The sequence below is a fragment of the Tasmannia lanceolata genome, unplaced genomic scaffold (assembly GCF_043159265.1).
Source record: "Tasmannia lanceolata isolate RefF3 unplaced genomic scaffold, GAP_Taslan_0.1 ptg000007l, whole genome shotgun sequence".
Lineage (NCBI taxonomy): Eukaryota > Viridiplantae > Streptophyta > Magnoliopsida > Canellales > Winteraceae > Tasmannia > Tasmannia lanceolata.
This window is the reverse complement of record NW_027518684.1, coordinates 29,430,434-29,452,698: the sequence shown is the minus strand read 5'-3', so window position 1 is coordinate 29,452,698 and position 22,265 is coordinate 29,430,434. Positions and strand designations below refer to the sequence as shown.

The 22,265-nt window shown below is 39.4% G+C and overlaps 1 protein-coding gene across 4 annotated transcripts; it reads left to right on the top strand.

Moving 5' to 3' along the window:
- The first annotated feature begins 225 nt into the window (after positions 1-225).
- LOC143881209 (uncharacterized) lies at positions 226-22,054 on the top strand. 4 transcript variants are annotated; one of them, XM_077384203.1, is made up of 7 exons: positions 228-532; positions 14,856-14,999; positions 19,049-19,116; positions 19,214-19,264; positions 20,240-20,299; positions 20,439-20,861; positions 21,762-22,054. In XM_077384203.1, exons 1-7 carry the CDS (start codon positions 409-411, stop codon positions 21,783-21,785), a joined length of 894 nt encoding a protein of 297 aa, XP_077240318.1. In that variant the 5' UTR covers positions 228-408; the 3' UTR covers positions 21,786-22,054. The 4 variants fall into 4 exon arrangements, with proteins under 4 accessions (XP_077240320.1, XP_077240318.1, XP_077240319.1 ...); XM_077384204.1 differs by having other exon boundaries at positions 229-532; positions 21,659-22,054; XM_077384202.1 differs by having other exon boundaries at positions 232-532; positions 21,649-22,054.
- Positions 22,055-22,265: the final 211 nt, after the last annotated feature.

Below are 22,265 nucleotides of genomic sequence, written 5' to 3'. Positions count from 1 at the left end.
TAGGATCATCCTATGGAAATGATTTTGGGGAACAACCTACTTACATTTATGTGTGATGAATGATTTTGGGGAACAACCTACTTACATTTATGTGTGATGGACGGTTTGGATCATCCTATGATGTGGTCCGTACAGGAATGCCTTACAATACGTGACTATAAGGGCTTACACTGTATAAAAACTCCCTTTTACTGACGTTCTAAGTTCTAATAAAGCAAAATACCCCTCTATTTAGTATTTACTTATATTGATCATCAGCTGAGAGCAAAAAAATACAAAAGAAGGAACCTCTGCAAAATTTCCCAATTTCGTCTCTTCCTCAGCTGAGAGCCAAAAAAAGAGGAAACCTCCGCAAAATTTCCAAATTTTCTCTCTCTCTCTCTCTCTGTGTGTGTGTGTGTTCTAGATATGGGAGGTAGAATTCGTGAGAATTATAGAAACCCATGTCTGACGATGCACCAGCCGTGGGCTTCGTTGCTTGTGCACGGAATCAAACGCATCGAGGGAAGATCTTGGCCTGCTCCCATGAGAGGTATGTCCAAAAACCCTAAAAAAATAAGACCCTAGAATTCCTTTTATGAGCTTCCTTTTTTTTTTTCTTCCTTCTTTTGTAGCTTCTATAAATTTCAAATTTCTATCTTCTCATTGTTAAATTAACACGTCTTGTCTTAGAAATAGTTCTGGTTCTCCCATCAGAGGTATGTTCAAAAAGTCATAAAAAATAAAACCCTAGAATTCCTTTTTACCCGAAAGTCCTAAAAAATAAAACCCTAGAATTCCTTTTTTTTTTTGAATGGCAATTGAAGATCCATCTTTGAATTTCAAATTCATGGGATTTTTTATATAGCGATTATGAGGATGTTTCATTGGATACATGATGAAAAACCCTATCATCCAACCATTACCTAATGTGTCAAGTGGCTTTCCTATTTATCTTCCAATCTTCATTACTCATGTCTTTCATTTTTTTCAATAAGTGCATATAAGACTTTCCAATATGAAATATCTTCCTTTTTAACTTTCTTAATCACCCAATCTCTCCAATAAAACTCACCATTCTATTATCAGTGCTCGATTCCATTTTAATTCAGACACGACAAGTAAAATGTTGCCTCAAATAACCTTTGCTTTGTTACCACTTGCTGGACAGTAAGGCCTTCCAATTGCGTGCAAATCAAAAATAAAAACAACTCACAAATGTGTCCGCAAAATTGTCGGGAAAAATAAGCTGCACTATATGCAAAACCGAATTTTCTATAGGATTCATTTCATAGAAGAGTGGCAAAGTTTATGGATGGCTGCCAACCTAATGCCAACCCTCCTCTATCCTGGCTTGGGACAGGCTGTGAAAAACACAGGCGGAGTTTGGGCATATCCAACGTAGGCTTAAGATGGTTTGGGCATATCCAACGTAGGCCTTTGGATGCTCCAGTGAGAAGAAGTGACTCGTACCAAGTTGATGGAGTAAAAGAGGTAGGGGCAGACCGAAAACAACTTGGGTAGAAACAGTGAGGAAAGACTTGATGGCTAGGAACATAAAAGAGAATATGACCTTGGATAGGAGAGAATGGAAGAAAATGATCCATGTAGACGAACCCAACTAGTGTCAGGACTAGACTTAGTCAATTTGAGTCGGGTAGATTCTTTCACCTTCTTCATGAAAATTTTCTAAAGGATTCATTAGCCGACGCCAACTAGTTTGGGACAAAGGCTTAGTTGAGTTGAGTTGATTATATGCATAACCGAAAAGCAAGAACAATAATAAGAGCACCCACAAACAAACCATAGCACCAAATTTACGTGAAAAACCCTCCAGTGTGAAGGGAAAAACCATAGTTGCAGGAAACGCTGGGGCAGAGTGGGAAACGCGTTTCCGTTTCCGAAACGGAAACAATACGTGAAAAAAAATAGTGAAACGGATGGGAAACGTTGCGGAAACGCCTGTGAAACGGAGGTGAAACGAATGCCAGAGAGAGAGAGAGAGAGGTATCTGGAGACTCATCTTTCCCTTCTTCAGTTCTCCGGCCGGCCATAGAGAGAGAGAGAGAGAGAGAGAGAGAGAGAGAGAGAGAGAGAGGGAGAGAGAGAGAGAGAGAGATGGCACGATTAGGGTTCTGCAGAAAAAGACATTATCTACATAAGCTATATATTGGCCCCATTCTTTTATTTGGAACAACCTTCTTTAGTGTATTTATGACTCCTTTTTTACACTTGATGGGGCTGTCCCCAATAAACAAAAGGGCGAATACTTTATGTAGAGAAGTGATATGTTCGCCCCTTTTTTTACTTGGAACAGCACCCTTTAGTGTATTTATCGCTCCTCTTTTACACTGGATGGGTCTGTCCCCAGTAAACAAAGGGGGCTATACATCACAACCATATTTTAATATTTGCACAGCTGTCTTTTCTTCTTTAATCGATTTGTGAGAACTTTTTTGGGAAATGTAATAACCTTTTGACAGCTCTTTAAATACTAAAAAAGACAAGATGGTTTGTGCAGAAATCAAAATACTGGGGACAGCCCCATCGAGTGTAAAAGATGAGTCATAAATACACTAAAGGGGGCTGTTCCAAGTAAGAAAATGGGTGAATATATTCCTTACGTGCATAAAGTATTCACCCCTTTTGTTTACTGGGGACAACCCCATCCAGTGTAAATGAGGAGCCATAAATACTCTAAAGGGGCTGTTCCAAGTAAAAAAATGGGTCAATATGTTACTTACCTACACTAGATGGGGCTGTCCCCGGTAAACAAAAGGGGCGAATCATTTCCCTTTATATATCACATGAGTTTGATAAAAAGAGGGAAAAAGTTTTCAAGAAAACCCATTTCACGTTTCTCCTTTAATTTTTTTCAAGCGTTAAGCGTTTCCGTTTCACGTTCCGTTTCACGCTTCTGTTTCCCTACCTGGCAACTATGGGAAAAACCATGGGACGAATTTGAGAGAGATCCACTAAGATATCAAAATATTAACTTTCACGAAAGATAACTAAATATTACTTTGTTTTCATCTCACCATTCCAAAATAAAATAAAATTACATTTAATTTCTTCTCAAGTTCTTTGCCCAAAAACTTGAGATTCACCACACATATGGAAACAACACCAAAGAATAGGGAGATACAAAGTTACCTTACAAATCACTTTTCTCATCTCAACAAACAACAAAAATAAGCTTTCCAACGAGTTGAAGACGATCTGATGTGCAACTGTAATAATACCCACTATCCAGGTAGAAAACCTTGATGTTGGAGACGGGTAAACTTGTGAAAGCACTGATGTTACCCTGTCCCTGTGAGAATAATCCTGATATAATTTGTTCTTCTTCATCTTCCGTAAGATGCTTCAAACCGTTCTCTCTCCTCTCTCTTTTTCTCGGTTTTTTATTCTTCCATCGTACGTCACACAATCGCGTCCCTCTCCCTCTCTCCCTCCCTCCCTCTCCCTCTCTCTCCTATTCTAACTAGGAAACACAACTCTCTTGTTCCATGTTAATGGTGAGGTGATGAGTGACTCAAATCAACTACTCATGAAGGAAGCTTATGAAGGATTGGTACTCAACATATCTCCCAATTGGTGAGCAACGACTGTACGAGAGTACTGCTGGAAATCATTGTTGAACTGATGATAACATTCAAGTGCAATGTGGTTTCAGCGACCACTATCTGGCAACTAGTTGGAGGTCATGTACGATAGGATGAGGTAGACACTAGTGCCCTTGGGAAGTATGGATACTGTGTAGAATGTATTGGGGGCGTGTCGGACCACCGTAAGGGGGCAAGGTGCATTTTGTCGATTCGGTTTGATGTGCAGGATACCTTTGATGCTGGCAGTGACCTCTACCTTGTCCACGACCACGCCTTTGTCTGTGTCCATCCCCTTGTCTGCATCTACCCCCACGCCCCCCGCCCCCTTTCCCCACAAAAAAAACCTGTTGGTGGATGAACCAACAATATAGTATGTCTTGAATGTGGCCGGAGCTGCAGTTTGAGTGGTCTGCCTTCATTAACTAAAGAAGAAGGTCATACTGGAGAAGTACTTCTACGTCAAAAAAACTATAGAGGATCAGATCTAGTCAGCAAAAACGTACTAAAGACGACAATTCCAAAAAAAAAAAAAAAATGTACTAAAGATATCATACTCATTGCTAAGCCCGTTCAAGGTGTAACGAACTTAATCTTTCTCATCAGTGTTTGTTAGCAACAAATTGATCAAACATGTTTTTCATCTTCAGAAGATACTCACACATTGATAGACAGCCTTTTGACATTTATATACTTCTTTCTGAAGTTGCATGATATGTCTCCATACTGTTGCACAAACAAATCTTCAAGATACTCCCCTAGATCTCGTGCCAATGTAATATTCAGGACCAGGTTAGCACTTCTAAAGAGATAGATAGGAGTTAATCCAGACAATAATGTATTAATCCTTCATATTCCATACTTCATAATTATGTTTTTCTCCCAACGATAGGTCTTCTTTTATTTAGAAGTATCTCTCCACCCCACTGATCTAGGATGGATGCCATTGAACCCCTATTCAAGCAACCCTGATACCAATTTGATGCTGAATGAATGCCAATGACTAATGTTGCAGCTCTGATACCAATTTGATGTAGGATAGCCAACTCAAAGCACTATGGTAAATTTCTAGAATCAAATCTGTAGTAATTATGTTATTGTTGAAGCTCTAGATATGTGAATTTCAAAAGGGGGGAGTGTTATGGATTTTTACAGGAGTAAGTGGACTCTTCTGGAAATAGCTAGTAGAACTTTCTAACAGAAGATGAGAATGGCTTCTAGAAGATTTTGCTTACCATTTTAAGGTCCACGATAATGATTGTTGGGCTTTAGTGGACTGATAGTAAGAGTTAACTATGGAACAATCCAAAAATTTAATTGTTATGATGCAATCAGCTTAGTAGTTTCCTGCAGAGGAAGGCTTTAAGGGCCTGTTTGGTTTGGAGGAATGCGGTGGAAAATGATGGAAAGGAAAGCCTTTTCCATGTTTTAACCGCTTTCCAGTGTTTGGTTGTAGAAGGAAAGTTTTTTGGGGGTGGAAAGCGTTGTCCGCCTAGGAAAGCACGCCTAAATCATCTAAAATCTTTCCACCTTAAAAGCTAGGATGCGGGTTTCCTTTAAATTTGGAAAGAAATATCTTGTCACAGCTTTAGACATGCTCGGATTTCCTCCTCTATCAAGATGATGAGGTTCAGATGAGGACGACAAAAGTTTAATTTTTGAGGGTAAAGGGAGCCCAAAACACGTAGATATCTCTGCAGGAAGAAGGGGAAAAAGATGTCGTGCTTGGATTTCCCTCTTTTCTTTGATCGATTTTGTTCTTTCCCAGGCCATACCTTTTGAAATTTTTATGATTTCCTGTTTGGAGTTTTTTGGATTTATCTTCTGGATTACATGTTTGGGATGGTTTTTGGTAACGAGAGAGCTAGGGTTTTCTTCTTCGGGAAGCTGTCTTTTGCCTTTTCCATGGAGGTTTGATTTCTTTAGAAATTTCTGCTGGAATTCTTGGTGTTTTCTGCCTTATATCAGCTGGCCTATTTAAACCCTAAGTTCTGCTGTAAGGCAGTGGGCATGGTTAAGTTTTCACAAATTGGTTGAAATTTGAATGAATGGCAGACCGTGGTTGTGAATTTGAGTCACTGGGTTTGTAGCAAGACCTAGGCATCCAACTTAATACCCGACATTCTTAGCTGAAATCCATCTCTCTTGCCTCAGGTTTACAGAGTTCTGCTCCAAGTGAGAGAACTAGTACCTGGTTCACTTCGCTTCAAGCTCAATCATGGAATTCACAAATTCGAATCCAGAATTTTTTTGAATTAATTCTCAGAGAGGAACCACAATCGAAAAAGATGAAGACCATGTGTTTGTTAGTAGTTCTAAGTGGGTAGAGTAGTAGAATGGGCACCCCTCTTGAGTCTTGACCTGCCCTTTCTTATTATGGAATGGAGTTGTGTTGTGTTGGTCAGCATTTTTGAAGTTTCTATGTTAGATATGACTAACCAACCTTGTAGGATTGGAAAAGGGCACTTACGACTAAGACTTTTTGTGCCTTTGCATTTTTTGAATCACTAATGTCCCATATGGGTGACCAACCAAATTGTTTTTTTGGGTGTGTAATTGGGTTGCACACCCAAATGTAACCTCCAAGATTTTGTTCCATGTGCTATCTAGTAGCTATTCTCTATTCGCATTCAATATTGCCATTGCCATCCCTTTAATTGGGCAGATGAATCTTCACTTTAGGCCACTGCAAAGTGCTAACCTTCATGTTAGTTAATTTCTTAGATTCGAGCCTGTGCTGAACTGCGCTGTAGACATCCAATATGATTGCAATCTCCAAAGGGATGCGACCTTACAATGGAGCTTTTCATCGCACTTTGAAAACCTTGTATCCACCTTGATTTGCCCTTATTCTACATAAATAATGGCCATGATCTGAATTAATTTCAGAACTTAAGATATGAATCCAATGGACAAGTTCATATCTAGCTTCTGTGCCCAAATCATGTCCATTAACGTTCAGAACCTTTGGATCATTTAGACTATCTTTGTCTAGTGACACCCCTATTCATGAAGATTATTTTTTTTCATCCATGTATAAAACTTTGAAAATTTTCTGTTTCCATCGATTCCTAACAATGGACCAACAGTTTTTTACCAAGCTCATTTCTCACATACCATTTATCCTTATTCCTGGGACATCAATACAATATAATATATGATCATCCCTAAATGTTAGTCGATCTTCATATTTTTTCAAATAACATGCATCCAAAAGAGAGAAATGCCTCTCTAGGAAAAAGCTTTCAATTTTTGCTTTGTTGTACCAAACGACGAAAAAAGATTTTCATTGAGAGGAAAGGTAAAGAAAAAGCTTTCCCTGGAAAGCCTTTCCAGGGTGGAAAGACCTTTCCTACAAACCAAAGGTTTTAAGGTAAAGAATTAGGTCTGATACTGACCTGGAAGAATAAGAGAGGGGATCTGATATGAGGTACAAGGCTGAAAGTGATGTCCTGATATGCGTCAATCCTCCATAGTGGTTACATGTGGTCTGATCTTGGATTTGGACTAATCACAGGCCAAATCTAGGATTGGGAGGTGTTGAAGAGGTACAAGGTGGAGTTTGGTGTGGTCGCAAGGTTTTGGGGTGAAGAACTGGTTCAAGAATGATAGGGTAATGTGAGGGACTGGTCTAAAGAGGGAATCTAATCAAAGGAATAGAAGGGAAAGGGAATCTGGGCTGTGGGGTTTGTTACAGATTTTTGGGCTGTGGGGTTTGTGAAGGTATGGAAGGGAGAGGTTGATCGATGGTGGCAAGGTTGCAGGTTTTATGTAAATAAAAGAAAAGAAACAAAGAAAGATGATTGGTGGAGAAAGGGAGAAGATGAAGAAAGAAAGAAAGATAAGTGATGGACCTGATGGTTCTCCATCCCATACTTTAAAATATTTATGAGGTTTGAGTGAAAGGCCTTCAAGATAATGCATGATGCCATGTGCACGAGCAATCATAAGTATGTGTCCTTGCCGAAGGAGGTAGTCATTGGTGAGTTTTACTGTCACCTTGTGAGGCAGGATTGTAAAGGGAGTAATCATAGGATTGAAGGAAGAAGAGGAGAGGGACTGAAATGAAATAATTGGAAAAAACAGAGGAAATGGAAAATGGCATAGAGAGAAATCAACTCAACTAAGCCTTTGTCCCAAACAAGTTGGGGTCGGCCATAGAGAGAAATCAAATAATGGAAAAATTAATATGGAAAACAGAGGGAAAGAAGAGTTAGTGAGCGATTTCAAGGAGGGAAGAGGAGTTAGCTTTTGTACCATAGTCGCCTAAGTGGCAAGAGAGTTCGAGAAGCGATGCGGGAAGCGAAGGGTTTGGAAAATAGAAAATGCGGGAAGTGAAAAGTCTAAAGAAAGTGAAGGAGAAATGTGTGATAAGCTTCGTTGAAAGTCAACATGAAGCATGTAATAACTAATAAGCCTGATTGGAAGCAAACAAGAAGTATATAGAAAGGACACATTCCAAAAAAAAAAAGAAGTAAATAGAAAGGAGAGCATTAGAATAGGCTAGGAGGAAGAATTAATGTGGGTGGGGATTACAATTAGTAAAGACGACTTTGCAACTGATTATAATTAGATGTTTTAGGGATTTATAGTTATGCTTGTTTTATTCATGTAGATTTGATATTAAATTTTGGAAAAAGATCCACATTTCATTTGAAACTTAAGTATACTCATTATTTAAATTCGCTCTTTCGGCATTAGAAAAATGAGAAAACACTGTTTTAGAAAAAGAACTTAGCTTCCGAAGTACATTAAGGAAAATGTGTATGGGATGCGCTTCCCCTAAGTTTGAGAAGTGAGAAGAACTTAGCCTCCGAAGCGAGTTTTCAGAGAAGCGAGCTTCCCCATCGAACTGGGAAGTTTCCGGAACCTATGGTTTGGATGAGGGAAGGAAGATGTGATTTTCTTATTCGAATGGAGGAAGGATAAACAGGAAAATGATTTTCGTGTTTTCTTTCTGAAATTTTTATGTGGATGGTGCTAACTTGCACCTTCTTTTAGGTTGGGTGCTAATATGCACCGGTCTTAGGTGAAACAGAGGGGCCTGTCTTTGGTTTTTAGAAATGAGAAATGCTAACTTGCACCTGAGTATGGGAAAAGAGAGGAGTGAGAAAGAGAGGATTGAGAAAGAGAAAACGATGAAACCATAGAAAAGAATTCAGAAATATCAAGATAGAGCCTAGAACACCAAAAAAATAAAATATTAAAGCATTAAAGAGGAGAAAATGGGATTTTTAGAGATGAAAACAATGGATATGATTTTGTAAGGTAAGAAAGAAGGGTTAAATGGAGATTTTCGAAGGATGAAAATAAGTGTGAGTAGAATGGAAAGAAGACTAGTAATGGAGAAAGTGCAATCAAATGCTTCATTTTGATTCTAAATATTGATCCTTAGTTTTGTTCTCAACTCATTACCTGCTTTTGTTAACATGTCTTTAGGTCTTTATTGTAATGCCGAAGGGCATACTTGTCTTTGTTCTTCACTCTTTATTATTTATATTACATGAGTGAGGGGGAGAACCCTAACTCAATCTTTTCTCTCACCCTTTACTCTCTCTCTTTTCTCTACCTCTCTCAACATGGCATCAAAGCTCTAGGGCATGGATGCCTAGGGCCATTTTTTTTCTTTTGTTTTTCTTTTCTTTTCTTTTCTTCTTTCTTCCCTAACCCTAACCCTAACCTTAACCTCCACCTCCATCTTCTCCATCCCTAACCCTAACCATAACCCCTCCATTATTTGCTACAGTACTGCTACAGTAAATCGCTACAGTACCCACTACAGTACATTGCTACAGTACTGCTACAATAAATTACTACAGTACATCGCTGCCGTTCCTGCTACAATACCCTCTTTTCCCACTCTTCCTTGCCCTAATCTGACCTATCATAATCTCTTCTTCCTTTTTTGGGTCATAGCTATGCCCTAGATTTTCTTGTTCGGCTTGATCACTATCTTCATGGTGTTGTTCTGGATTTGTACTTACATCATTGCGATGTTTGTGGCTCGGAGTTGTCTCGACTTTGTCTTTATGTCATGAGGCTGTCTCATGTCTCCCTTATGCATATGTTGTCCTCACGAAGCCGTGGTCTATTAGCTTGCTTATAGTCTTCATCCTTGTCTCTACTTGCTCGTTGTTGGTCCTCTTCAGTCTTCTTCCCGGTCTCTTATGGAAGATACCCCTAGTATTGAGGACCCTACTATTCGTACTCCGGCTATGGCTACTAGTTCCCAGCCGCGTCAGGCTGCGTTGTTGTCTTTGTCTTCGGTGGATGCGTCATTCCTACCGATTACCACTTCCCGTCTTGATGGATCCAACTATTTGACTTGGAAGATTGCTGTGGAGACATATCTGAATGCCCGACGAAAGATTTCTATTATTCGTCGTGATCCCCCTCCTGAGACTGACCTGACCTTTGATGATTGGGATGTAGATGATGCCCTTGTTTGTACACTTCTATGGTAGAGTACGACCCTGCCATTGCTAGCACCATGATGAATCTCCCTACTGCCAAAAAGGTATGGGAGCACACTGCGGCATTGTATTCTGGTGAGGGGAATGTCGCCCGTCTCTGCGATACTCACGCTGGATGGGTCACAAGCGCAGTGATTCTACAGTCCATGATTACTACAGACAGTTTGTCTCCTATTGCCAGAAGCTGGATGCTCTTATGCCTCTCACCACTGATCTTACCACGGCAGCCAGACAGCGGGATCAGCTCCGTGTTGTTCATTTCCTTGAGGGTCTTGGACCAAAGTTCACTCATCTTCGACAGCACATCCTTGGGTCTGGTACTGTACCCACTCTTCAGGAGGTATTTTTACGAGCTCAGCAGTGTGCACTTGGCATTACTGTTCCTACTCCTGTGGATGTCTCGACTATTATTGCTTATGGAGCCGCTGACTCCCCTTCCCGAGGAGGAGGCACTTTTGGTCGCGGCCGTGGTCGTGATACTAGCTGAGGCGGACGTGGCGGCGGCTGAGAGGGTGGCCGTGGAAATCGAGCTCAGCCCTATTGTACTCATTGTAGGCATGAGGGTCACTATAATGAGACATGCTTTGATCTCCATCCTGAGCTGCATCACACTCCAGATCCTCGTCAGAGCCGTACTGCACATCTTGCCCTTCCAGATTCGCCTGCTCCTATTGACAGCCCCTCACAGACACCACTGGCTACTCCAACCGATCAGATGGTCGTCTCTCGTGCCGACTATGATGAGCTACAGCGTTTCAGATCTACCAGCCGCCCTCCTACTGCTGGTCTTGTTCAGCCAGGTAGTTCTCCTGCTTCGTTCCTCTCTAGTTCTAGCTCCTGGATTATTGATTCGGGAGCATCTCATCACATGACAGGTACCCAGTCATCCTTACATGATTTTCATCATGTTGTTTCACGTTCTATTACTCTTGCTGATGGGAGTACCTCTCCTATCACTGGTGTTGGCAGCTGTTCCCCTTCACCAGGCATTACATTATCATCTGTGCTCTGTTTCCTCAAGTCACCTTTCAGTTTACTTTCTGTTAGTCAATTAACAAAGCATCTTCATTGTTCTATCTCATTTTTTCCTTCATATTGTCTTTTTCAGGATCTCTCGACTGGGAGAACGATTGGCTCTTGGCTCTGGCCGTGAGGTGGATGGCCTTTATCGTCTTGACTGCACTCCGTCCCATCCGATTCTACATGGCTCGGTCGATGCATACCAGTAGCACTGCCGTCTAGGTCACCCGTCTATGGAGCGTTTCTGCAGGATTCCCTTCGTTTCTTCTTCATTTGTTAGGTCTTTTCAGTGTGAAGCCTGTGAACTTGGGAAGCATCATCGTGTGCCATTTCCCTCTAAGACTGTTAGTCGGGCTTCACACCCTTTTGCTCTTGTTCATTATGATGTATGGGGTCCTGCGAGGACTACCTCTTTATTTGGGTTTCGTTATTTTGTGGTCTTTTTTATGACTATTCACGTATGACATGGACTTATTTAATAAAAGATCGTTCTGAAGTTTTTTCTGTGTTTCGTGATTTCTATGCTGAAGTTAGTAATCAATTCTCATGTGTTATCCAATGTCTTCGCACTGACAATACAAAGGAATATTTCTCTTACTCAAATGGTTTTCAGGAATTTCTCTCTTCGCGAGGCATTCTTCATCAGTCCTCATGTGCTCATACCTCTCAGCAGAATGGAGTGGCTGAAAGGAAGCTTCGCTCCTTGTTAGATGGGGCCCGGGCACTACTCTTTCGGATACGGGTCCCTAAGACCTATTGGGCTGATGCTGTCCTCACAGTATGCTACCTGGCGAATAGGCTTCCCTCCTCGGTCCTTGGTGGCACCTCTCCATTCTCGATTCTCCGTCCTACCTCTGACCCTTTCCCTCTTACACCTCGAGTTTTTGGTTGTCTCTGTTTTGTCTACGTTCTTGGGTCAGGATTACATAAGTTGGATCCTCGGGCCGAACGGTGTATCTTTCTAGGTTACTCTCGGACCCAAAAGGGTTATGGTTGCTACAGCCCTCGCCTGCGACGATCCTTTGTCTCGGCGGATGTTACATTCTTTGAGACTCAGTCATTTTTTAGTCCGTCCATCGCATTGGATCCCTCCCCCTCTACACTTCAGGAGGATTCCTCGCAGACTCCTGCTCTTCCTCTTCCGGTTCTTCCTGATCCCATCCCTGTTTCTCCACCTCCGGTGTCCAGTTCCTCCCCTACAGTTGATTCTACTGTTATGCCGACGTCAGCGCCTTGTGCAGCCCCTCTACCTCTACCATTGAAGCAGTATCAGCGTCGGGCCAAATCTGTTGCTCATTCAGCCCCGCCCGAGCCATCATCATCTCAGCCGGAGATCCCTACTTTTGAGGTACATTCTGACTCTCCCATTGCCTCCGCACTCGGTCTCGCAGTACTGCTTATCCCATTTCCTCTTTTGTGTCTTATGACTTTCTCACCCCTGTATTTCGCAGTTTTGTTTCTTCTTTGTCCTCTATGCCTCTACCTAAGACTCTACAGGATGCACTTGATCATCAAGGCTGGCGGGCGGCTATGGATCTTGAGATGCAGGCCCTTCAGGCCAATCAGACATGGGATTTGGTCCCTCTACCATATGGTGCTCGCCCCGTTGGTTGTCGTTGGGTTTATGCAGTCAAGCACCTTCCTGATGACACAGTTGAGCGCCTTAAGGCTCGACTTGTTGCCAAAGAAGGGTACACGCAGACATATGGGATTGATTATGGCGAGACTTTTTCACCAGTTGCTAAAATTCCTTCTGTTTGTAACCTGTTATCCCTTGCTGTGAATCATGGCTGTCATCTTCATCAGTTGGATGTAAATAATGCCTTTCTTCATGTTGATTTGGAGGAAGAGGTCTATATGGAGCAACCTCCTGGATATGTTGCTCAGGGGGAGAGATCTCTTGTTTGTCGTTTGAGGAAATCCATTTATGGTCTCAAACAATCTCCGAGAGCCTGGTTTGGAAAGTTCAGTGCTACACTTATTTGCTTTGGCATGAAGCAGTGCGCAGTTGATCACTCCGTCTTCAGTTTTCAGTCTCAGGCTGATTGTGTTCTGTTGATAGTATATGTTGATGATATCATTATCACTGGTAGTGATATAGGTGGCATTCAGAGGCTCAAATCCTTCCTTCAGACAGAGTTCTCTACTAAGGATTTGGGTTGTCTTCAGTATTTCCTGGGCATTGAGGTTGCCTATTCGACTAGGGGTATCTACCTCTCACAGAGAAAGTATGTTCTGGATCTTCTTGATGAGACAAGTTGTTTGGGAGTCAAGCCTGCCTCAACTCCTATGGACCAGAATATGAAATTACTCCCTAAGGAGGGAGTCCTGTTAGAAGATCCAGGGCGATACAGGAGCTTAGTTGGTAAGCTCATTTATCTTACCGTTACACGTCCAGATATTACCTTTGCAGTTAGCGCTGTTAGCCAGCATATGAGCTCACCTCGTAGTTAGTTGGGAGTCAAGGCTGCTGTACTTCAGATATTGAGATATCTGAAGAGTTCGCCAGGTAAAGGGTTGTTATTTCAGAGGCATGGGCACCAGAGAATTGAAGGATACACTGATACAGACTGGGCAGGATCCTCGGCTGATAGGCACTACGGGATATTGCACATTTATTGGAGGTAGTCTTGTTTCATGGAGAAGTAAGAAACAAGATGTCATGTCTAAATCCAGTGTCGAGGCAGAATATAGAGCTATGTCTCATACGAGTGGCGAACTCATGTGGCTACGTTCCTTACTTTCAGAGATTGGATTTCCTCCTTCTCCAGCTCAGTGATACTGTGACAACAAATCCGCCATTTACATTACCACGAATCCAGTCTAAAATGAGAGGACCAAACATATTGAAGTGGATTGTCATTTCATTAAAGATTTGATTCAGCGAGGCTACATATCTCCTGTGTTTACCAGATCTACAGATCAATTAGCAGACATGTTCACGAAGCCTCTAAGTAGAGCTAAGTTAGTTGATAATTGTAACAAGCTAGGAACGTTAGATATCTACATTCCAGCTTGAGGGGGAGTGTTTTTTTTTTTTGAAATGGCAATATATTGAAAAAGGGGAACGGAGATGGTCCACCAGAGATACAGAGAAGAAGAACATAAAAGACAAAACAAAATACAATGGAAAATATTGTAATGCCCAAGGGCATACTTGTCGTTGTACTTCACTCTTTATTATTTATATTACATGAGTGAGGGGGAGTGTTAACAGGTCTTTAGGTCTTTAGGTCTTTATTGTAATGCCCAAGGGCATACTTGTCTTTGTACTTCACTCTTTATTATTTATATTACATGAGTGAGGGGGAGAACCCTAACTCAATCTTTTCTCTCACCCTTTATTTTCTCTTTTTTTCTCTACCTCTCTCAACAGATACCATGTAAAATCAGATCTAAAGATGATTTGGATAGAGGAAGAAAGAAGAGATGAAAGAAAATGCTCTTCGGGAATCTATAATTTCACTAACTTTGAAAATGGAATACAATGGTGTATAATACAATTACAGTTGAAATAACCTTAATGCCTTTATATGGTATTTCCGAACAATACCTATGATGCTTGATTCTGAACATATGACTAAATCTGTACTTGACAAGCATCATAAATAAACATTCCCATATTTATTTAAATTTTCTTCCTTGGGACATATAACCTTGTATTGTGTACTTCAAAACTGTAAAATCGTCTAACTCTGTAGGTTTCGGTGTTTGCAACTACGTTGAAATGCTTACCTATTTTTATTTTCATATAACTGTTCTCTTGTCTTTTGTGAAGGCCGTCTTTGGATTCATGCGGCTGGGAAAGTTCCAGATCCGGCTACAATTGAAGCAATGGAGGTCTTTTATAGGGAAATCTATGCAGCCAATGGCATAACAAACCTCAAGTTTCCAGAGCATTACCCGGTTTCACGACTTCTTGGTATTTAAAATGATTTTCATTTTGCAACTTCTAAACTCTGCACATATTTATATTATCTGTTTATACACGCAAACACAGATGTGTGTGTGTGTACCTATGTCACATATATCTTTCTTGGTAAGTACTTGGAAAGGGAAAATCTCGGGATATATTAATTTTTTATAATTTTTTTTCAGGTTTATATCGGGAAAAAATATAAAAATAAAATTATTTAAAAAATTATATAAATGTATAAAATTTAAGAAATATGAAATAAAAATATCGAGATAATATCATGATACTATCGCGATATTTTATGATAGGGAAAATGATAAAAAAAAATTGGACTTTTAATTGAAATTATGAAAAAAGAGTTGTGTTGGCTAAATTATGAGAAATGGGTGAAACGGATCCCAAGGCATGTTTTAAGACAAGAATGCCCTTTACTTGATTTTCCCTCCACCAAGGTAAGAAACGGATCCCAATGCATTTCACCAACCCTTTTCACCTTTTTTACCTTCTTCTTCCCCATGCCAAGTGCTGAAACTCCATTGCCTTTTGTAAAACTCCATTGAAGACGTGTGAAATTCCCCTTGAGAACATGTAGATTTTATTAGCTCTCTTTATTTTCTTTGGCTAGGAAACTTAAGGTTCTCTAATGGGTCCATTGTCATACATTTGCTTAGGTTTAACATGTTCTTTACAATGCTATGGTGTAGTCATCATCCTCTTTATTTCTTAGGGATTTGTTATGGTTTTGTTATTGTCATCATCCTCTTTACAATGCTATGGTGTATTGTCATCATCTCTCTTTCTCTCTATCTTTCTCTCGCCCTCTATGTTTCTGTTTAGAGTAAAACCCGGTCGAAACTCCTGTCTATATACAATCAGAACCACTATTTAAATGTGTAGAACAAATATTTAGTTCTCGGAATCACTGTTGATATGTGGGAACCAATATTTAGTCCTCGCAACCGCTGTTGATATGTGGGAACCAGTATTTAGTCCTCGCAACCACTAAGTAGTGGTTCCAATGGTATGAATAGTGTTTTTGGATGTGGAAATACATTGACGACCCTATGTAGAAGATCAGAACCACTATTTAAACACTTAAATAATCTATTTATACCGTTCTAACTACTATGCAGACCTCTGAACCGCTATATAGTGGTTCTGAGAGTATAAATAGTGAGAGTAAAAAGTTATGCACTCAAAACCAGTATAAAAACTGAGAATGAGTGTATAAATAGGGGTTTAAACACTCAGAACCACTAATTATACCTAAGAGCCACAATTTACCACTATGTAGTGGTTCCGAGGTATAAATAGTGGTTCACACATTATAATAGTATCTCATTGGGTGTCAAAGTTGTCATAAATTTATGAACAATGGTTTAAATAGTTGTCTAAACACTCAGATCTTATGGTGGTTCATAGTTTAGAAGGCCTAATACTTGTTCCGAGAGCATAAATTGTGAGAATAAAAAAGTTATACAGCCAAAACCAATATAAAAAGTGAGAATGATTGTAATTTATAAGGGTTTAAACACTCAGAACCACTAATTATACGTAGGAACTACTATTTACCACTATGTAGTGGTTCCGAGGTATAAATATTAGTTCATACATTTTAATAGTATTTCATTGGGTCTCAAAGTTGTCATGAATTTATAAACAGTGGTTTAAACACTCAGAACCACATTTACTGGGTTGAAGGGTCCATGGAACCACATTTAGATGAAATGAACAACCATTAAATCCTTCCAAACACTAATTGTGGTTTCAAGATTCCTAGGAACCACAATTAGTGGTTTCAATGGTTCTAAACTCTTAAACATCTCAAAATTATTAGTTTGAGAGCCTTGGAACCACAGTTAGAACCCTTGGAACCACTGTTACAACCCTTTGAACCACTGACTAGTGGTTCCAAGGGTCCTGAACTCTCCAAAATCTCACAAACAGTTGTTCGACTTTTACAAAAAAATACCTAAATTAATTTATTAGTTAAATAATAATTAATTAATTAGTTACCACCAAACATAAATAGACCTGGCAAAAAGTGACCTGGACCTGCGGGTCCACCCTACCCGCCCGTAATTTACGTGTCTGGGTCACTAAATTAGTGACCAGTTGAAATTTGATCCAGCCAGTACGGGTCCCAACAAAACTGAGCCGGGCTGAGTAAACCCGCGGGTGCCCGTATAGTCCTGTGTTTTTCAGAAAGTAATGTACGGACCACATCATAGGATGATCTAAACCGTCCATGTGATGGAACACAACATAAATAGGTTGTGCCCAAAAAATCACTTCCATAGGATGATCCTAGACCTCTGAGTCTTACGGGGCATAAATTGTGACTTCTTATACCCAACTATTCTGAGTGTTTAAACCACTATTTAGACACTCATTCTCACTTCTTATACCCAATGAAATACTATTACAGTCAAAACCACTATAAAAAGTGAGAATGAGTGTATACATAGTGGTTTAAACACTCAGAACCACTAATTATACAGTGAGAACCACTATTTATACCTCGGAACCATTACATACCACTATGTAGTGGTTCCGAGGTATAAATAGTGGTTCTCATTGTATAATTAGTGGTTCATACATTCTAATAGTATTTCATTAGATCCATTATCCTTTTTGAAGTGCTTTTTAGATCTTAGTTTTTTAGTCTGGGTCACAATCTATTTTGAGTCGAGTGGGACCATCCATCAAAGTGTCCTAAGTACGACTTATATTGTACATAGTTAGCGCTTAGAGTTAGGGATGAAGAGAAAGTGGAAAGAAACTCGAGAGGATGGACAATTTTTTTCCAAACAAAAATACAGAACATGAAATGTGGTTTGAAGTTTTGAGTATGTTTTCCATAGGCTGATCCTCGCCCTTCAATCTACAGAGGTTTTCATAATCTGATTTTTCTCTATGGATTGGAGGGCTAGGATCACCCTATGGAAATGATTTTTTGGGCACAACCTATTTGCATTGTGGCCCATCTAATGGATGGTTTGGATCATCCTATGGTGTGACCCGTACAGTACTTTTTGAAAAATGCTGGAGTATACGGGTTTACACAATATAAAAACTCTTTCTCATGAAGAAACAATAGGTCTTCCCTACCACCAAGTCAAAAGCCAAGCGTATGTATGTAATTGAACACAATTTCTAGAAGGGCAGTGATAAATTCACCCCGTATTTTTCAAAATGGACTGTACAGCCCACACCATAGGATGATCCAGACCGCACAATTGATGTGCCACAACATAAATAGGTTGTGCCCCAAAAATTATTTCCATAGATGATCCCAACCGTCCAAGCTATAGAAGTTTCCATAATCTGAGTCCTTTAGATCGGATGGTTAGAATCATCCTACGGAAATGATTTTTGGGGCACAGCCTATTTACGTTGTGGCCCATCAATTGGGCAGTTTGGATCATTCTATGGTATGGGCTGTATAGTCCATTTTGAAAAATATGGGCTGAATTCATCGTAGAAGGGGGTACAATGGAGTTTTACCAAAGGCAATGGACTTTCAACACTTGGTGTGGGGAAGAAGAAGGTAAAAAAGGTGAATAGGCCATAGGGTTTGTGAAATGCATTGGCATCCGTTTCTCAAAAAGGTGGAGGGAAAAGTAGGTAAAGGGCATTCTTGCCTTAAAACATGCCTTGGGATGCGTTTCACCCCTTTCTCATAATTTAGCCAACATACCCCTTTTTTCATAATTTCAGTTAAAAGTCCCATTTTTTTAATCATTTTCCCTTTATGATAAAAATGAAAATATCGCTATATTTTTAAAATCTTGAGATTAAAATGTCGCCATAAAAGTGCGATATTTTCAAAATATTGGAGATATTTGTGGCATAGGTTTGTACATGCATGGGTACGTGCACACTGCTTGAAAGTAGTCAGCTCTTCAAGTATTCATTGTTCGATGCTGTATAGAAAACTTTCTGCAATTGCTAAGTTTGCACAATAAACCTTTTCAAGGATTTATTGTGTAATAGGCATTTCTTTCGACATGTTGGTAAAATTTTTAAGCCATAAAAAATGTTCCTTGTTACAGGTTGTGTGGAAGTAGTTGGGTGCATTAAATGTGAAGAGTTGGTGGGCTGGGAGGAGGTACCTGAAGGGGTGGGCACGAATGCTTAACTTTCCTCCCTTGTTCCATATCTAGTTCATGTTGGCATATGGCTCAAATATGTTTACTCATTTAGATTCTTGTTTTCAGGTGAGACTGGAAGGGCAAACGGACTTTTGCTGGCTCTGTGAACAGCCACAGGTATATGCTCCTATCCCTTCAAGTTCAATGTTTTTATGAATTGCCAATTCAAAGTTCAGATATTGGCACTGCGATATTTTAACAATTGTACAAACCCATTTTGTCTTTTCATTTTTAATTGGCTTGGGAGAGCTTTTTGGGAACTGTGTAAGTCTGTAATAACCTTTGGAAGCATTGCAAATAATAAAAGACAAAATGAGTTAGTGCAATTATCAAAATATGGTTGTGCTGATATCATTTCCCTATATATATATATATATATATATATATATATATATATATATATAATTTTTTTTGATGCATGCGTGGACCTAGCTTGTATTTTAGTATTTAATTGCTGACATGTAACTATAATATATTTCTAGAGATCAAATTTATTGTATGAGATACTTTTTTTGTTTCTAACATGCACAATGAAGTCCTTTATTTGGTATTTCTTCATGCAAATTCTAATCACTTAATCAGGTTTGTTAGTGATTACTTGTCGTTTACAGAATTTACTATATTTAATTGGGTTCTTTGTGTATCTTTATTGCTATTTTGGTCTAACTAGTTATTTTAAGGTAGATGATATCTGCACTTCTAAATTTTTACCTCTTTTTGGCTGTTGATAGATTTTTTTTTTTTGGGTAATAGCCAGTGAGAAAAAATGTAAAATGAACAGAGTTCCAATATAAAAAAAAAAAAAATTTCCTGTGCTTTTCATAATTTAAAATTTTGAAAATATCTCCTGAAGTGGTAAGATGTGTCGATGTTATAAGAGACTCACAATCAGTATAAAAAAAAGTCATGTAAGTATGCTTTATCTCATGTGGGCAGTGTCTGGAATGTGATGTCTTTCATTCTTTTCTTTTTTTCCCAATAAATAATGGTCTAAATTTGAGACACCTTGGGAAGAGCTACTGCTTGTGGTAGATGCTTTGTATTCGCTGGACTATTTTGAGATTTTGATGGAGTCATTTTTCTATAATGCAGAAATTATTAATCCCATTTGAAATGCGAGGATATCAAGGTGTTTACAACTTGGAAAAAAGGGTAATTAGTTTCCTGTTGCTTTGCAATGCTAGCTGAGTCTATTTTCTTTTCACTCTCTCTTTCCTAGAAACCTTGGATCAAACCCATGTCCTCAATGTTGTGAACCTTATGTTACTTTTTTCTGTTGAAATTGTCACAGATCTTTGAGGCAGCAGTAAGAGGTCTATGTGCGGTTGAATGTCCACTCCCAGTAAAGTTTCCACTTCCCAATCCTTCAGATCCTTTTTCATTAAAACCAGGATCGCTTGGTTCATATTTAAAAACTAGCTCTAAAGCAACTGAAGTGGAGAAACCATCTAGTCTCAATGCGGCTATCGCTGGTGCACGAGCCGCAGCGACACAATTCTCAAAGAAGGAGCAATCTAAGAGCTATCAAACTAATTCAACTCGAAAAAGAGATGGCCACAACTTCACAGAAACAACCCAATCGAACAATAACAGAGTTGGGTCAGAGGATAAGCGGCAATCTTGTCTAATAGTAGTGGATCACGAGGGAAATAGTAGTGGGCCCAATCAAGGTCTGACTAGAAATTTGAACCAGCACCCTGGGGCTCCTCATAAGGTGTGTAGTGATCTCTCTTTAGCTGCTGTTGTTTGTTTGAATTTGATATCTCCTTTTAGTCTTTCATGAAAGAGAATTAGTTTGTTTGTTGTTTGTTTGAATTTGATATCTGCATGCATTCTTTTATGCAAGAAAGTTTCTTGCGTTGAAGATCTATACCTGTGTTGCATGGATTCTTTGCCCCCATGCTGAATCCGTGTCTACATGTTTCAAGTCGCGAACTGAACTTGGATTCGCGTGCGACTCATCTAGATTCTTGTCATATATTTTTCAGGCGAATTTGTCTCTTTTAAAGTGTGAATCCTATATTTTTTCCCCTTTAAATGTGTTTTCATCTTAACTTTTATTTTTATTTTTATTTTTATAAAGGCACATCCTGTCATCTCTTGATAAAATCCTAGTGCCTCAATCATCTACGCTCAAACATCGATCCCATTTCTCCTCCTTTGACTTTCTTAATAAAATCCTTAACATCTCAATCCTCCACCCTTAAGTTTTTCATAAATATATAAATACATATATTTAAATTTTAAATATCTTGTATTTTATTCAATAAAAATATCCAAATTCAAGAGTCTTACTTTTGGGGTTTGCTGAATCTGTGTCGGGATCTGACATGCGAATCCAAATCCATGCGACAGAGGTCTATACAATATCACCCGTATCATAACTTACAATCTGAAATGCACAAAATGACATGTCAAATGCTTGTTTCTGTCAGTAGGCTTTTTGTTCTGTTTTCCATCATTCTCCATGTTTAAAAGCTTACTTCATGATGGATTTGTAGATTTTTGCAGCGGCAATGAAGGGACTGAGGACGGATTAAATAACTACAATTTTCTCTTGTTTGCATCCTGCTGTTACTGTTGGGGAATGACTGAAAGCATCTGGTTTTTGTAGAAATTGAATTTGCTAAATTTCTGAAGCGGAGGATGTGATGATCGTCAACCTTATTTTGCGAGGAAATTAGAAATGGGTGGGTAACTTAACAGATCCAAATTTGTAAAATAGTATTTTTAGCTGTAACTTGTATTAACTAATTCCTTTTCAATGTTTTTGTTGCTGAGTTTTATTTTTCTATTATTATTTGTTAATTTTGTAAAATAATGCATGCAGTTACTTTGGCAGAAAGAAATGTAACATATTGACTCAGATGATCGTCAATGTTATAAGCTGAATGAGATTTGTCTAGACTGCAAGGTTTCATTTATGAACAAAGTTCATGTAGTAGGGATTTCAGCAACTATGGCATGCTTGACATGAAGGTGTCCCCCCCCCCCCCACACACACAATAGCTACTTCTTATCTTGGCTGGCTGGGGAGTTTTAATTTGATTGTAGCTGAAGCAGAGGTTTTGAGGCATGGATTGCAGCCCAAAATGCATCTCTCTCACTTGATTATCGG

Coding starts and splice junctions, on each gene's coding strand:
- LOC143881209 (XM_077384202.1), top strand. CDS start 409: ATGGGAGGTAGAATTCGTGAGAATTATAGAAACCCATGTCTGACGATG. Junction 533..14,855: donor TTGGCCTGCTCCCATGAGAG/GTATGTCCAAAA, acceptor TCTTTTGTGAAG/GCCGTCTTTGGATTCATGCG. Junction 19,265..20,239: donor GGCTCTGTGAACAGCCACAG/GTATATGCTCCT, acceptor TCTATAATGCAG/AAATTATTAATCCCATTTGA.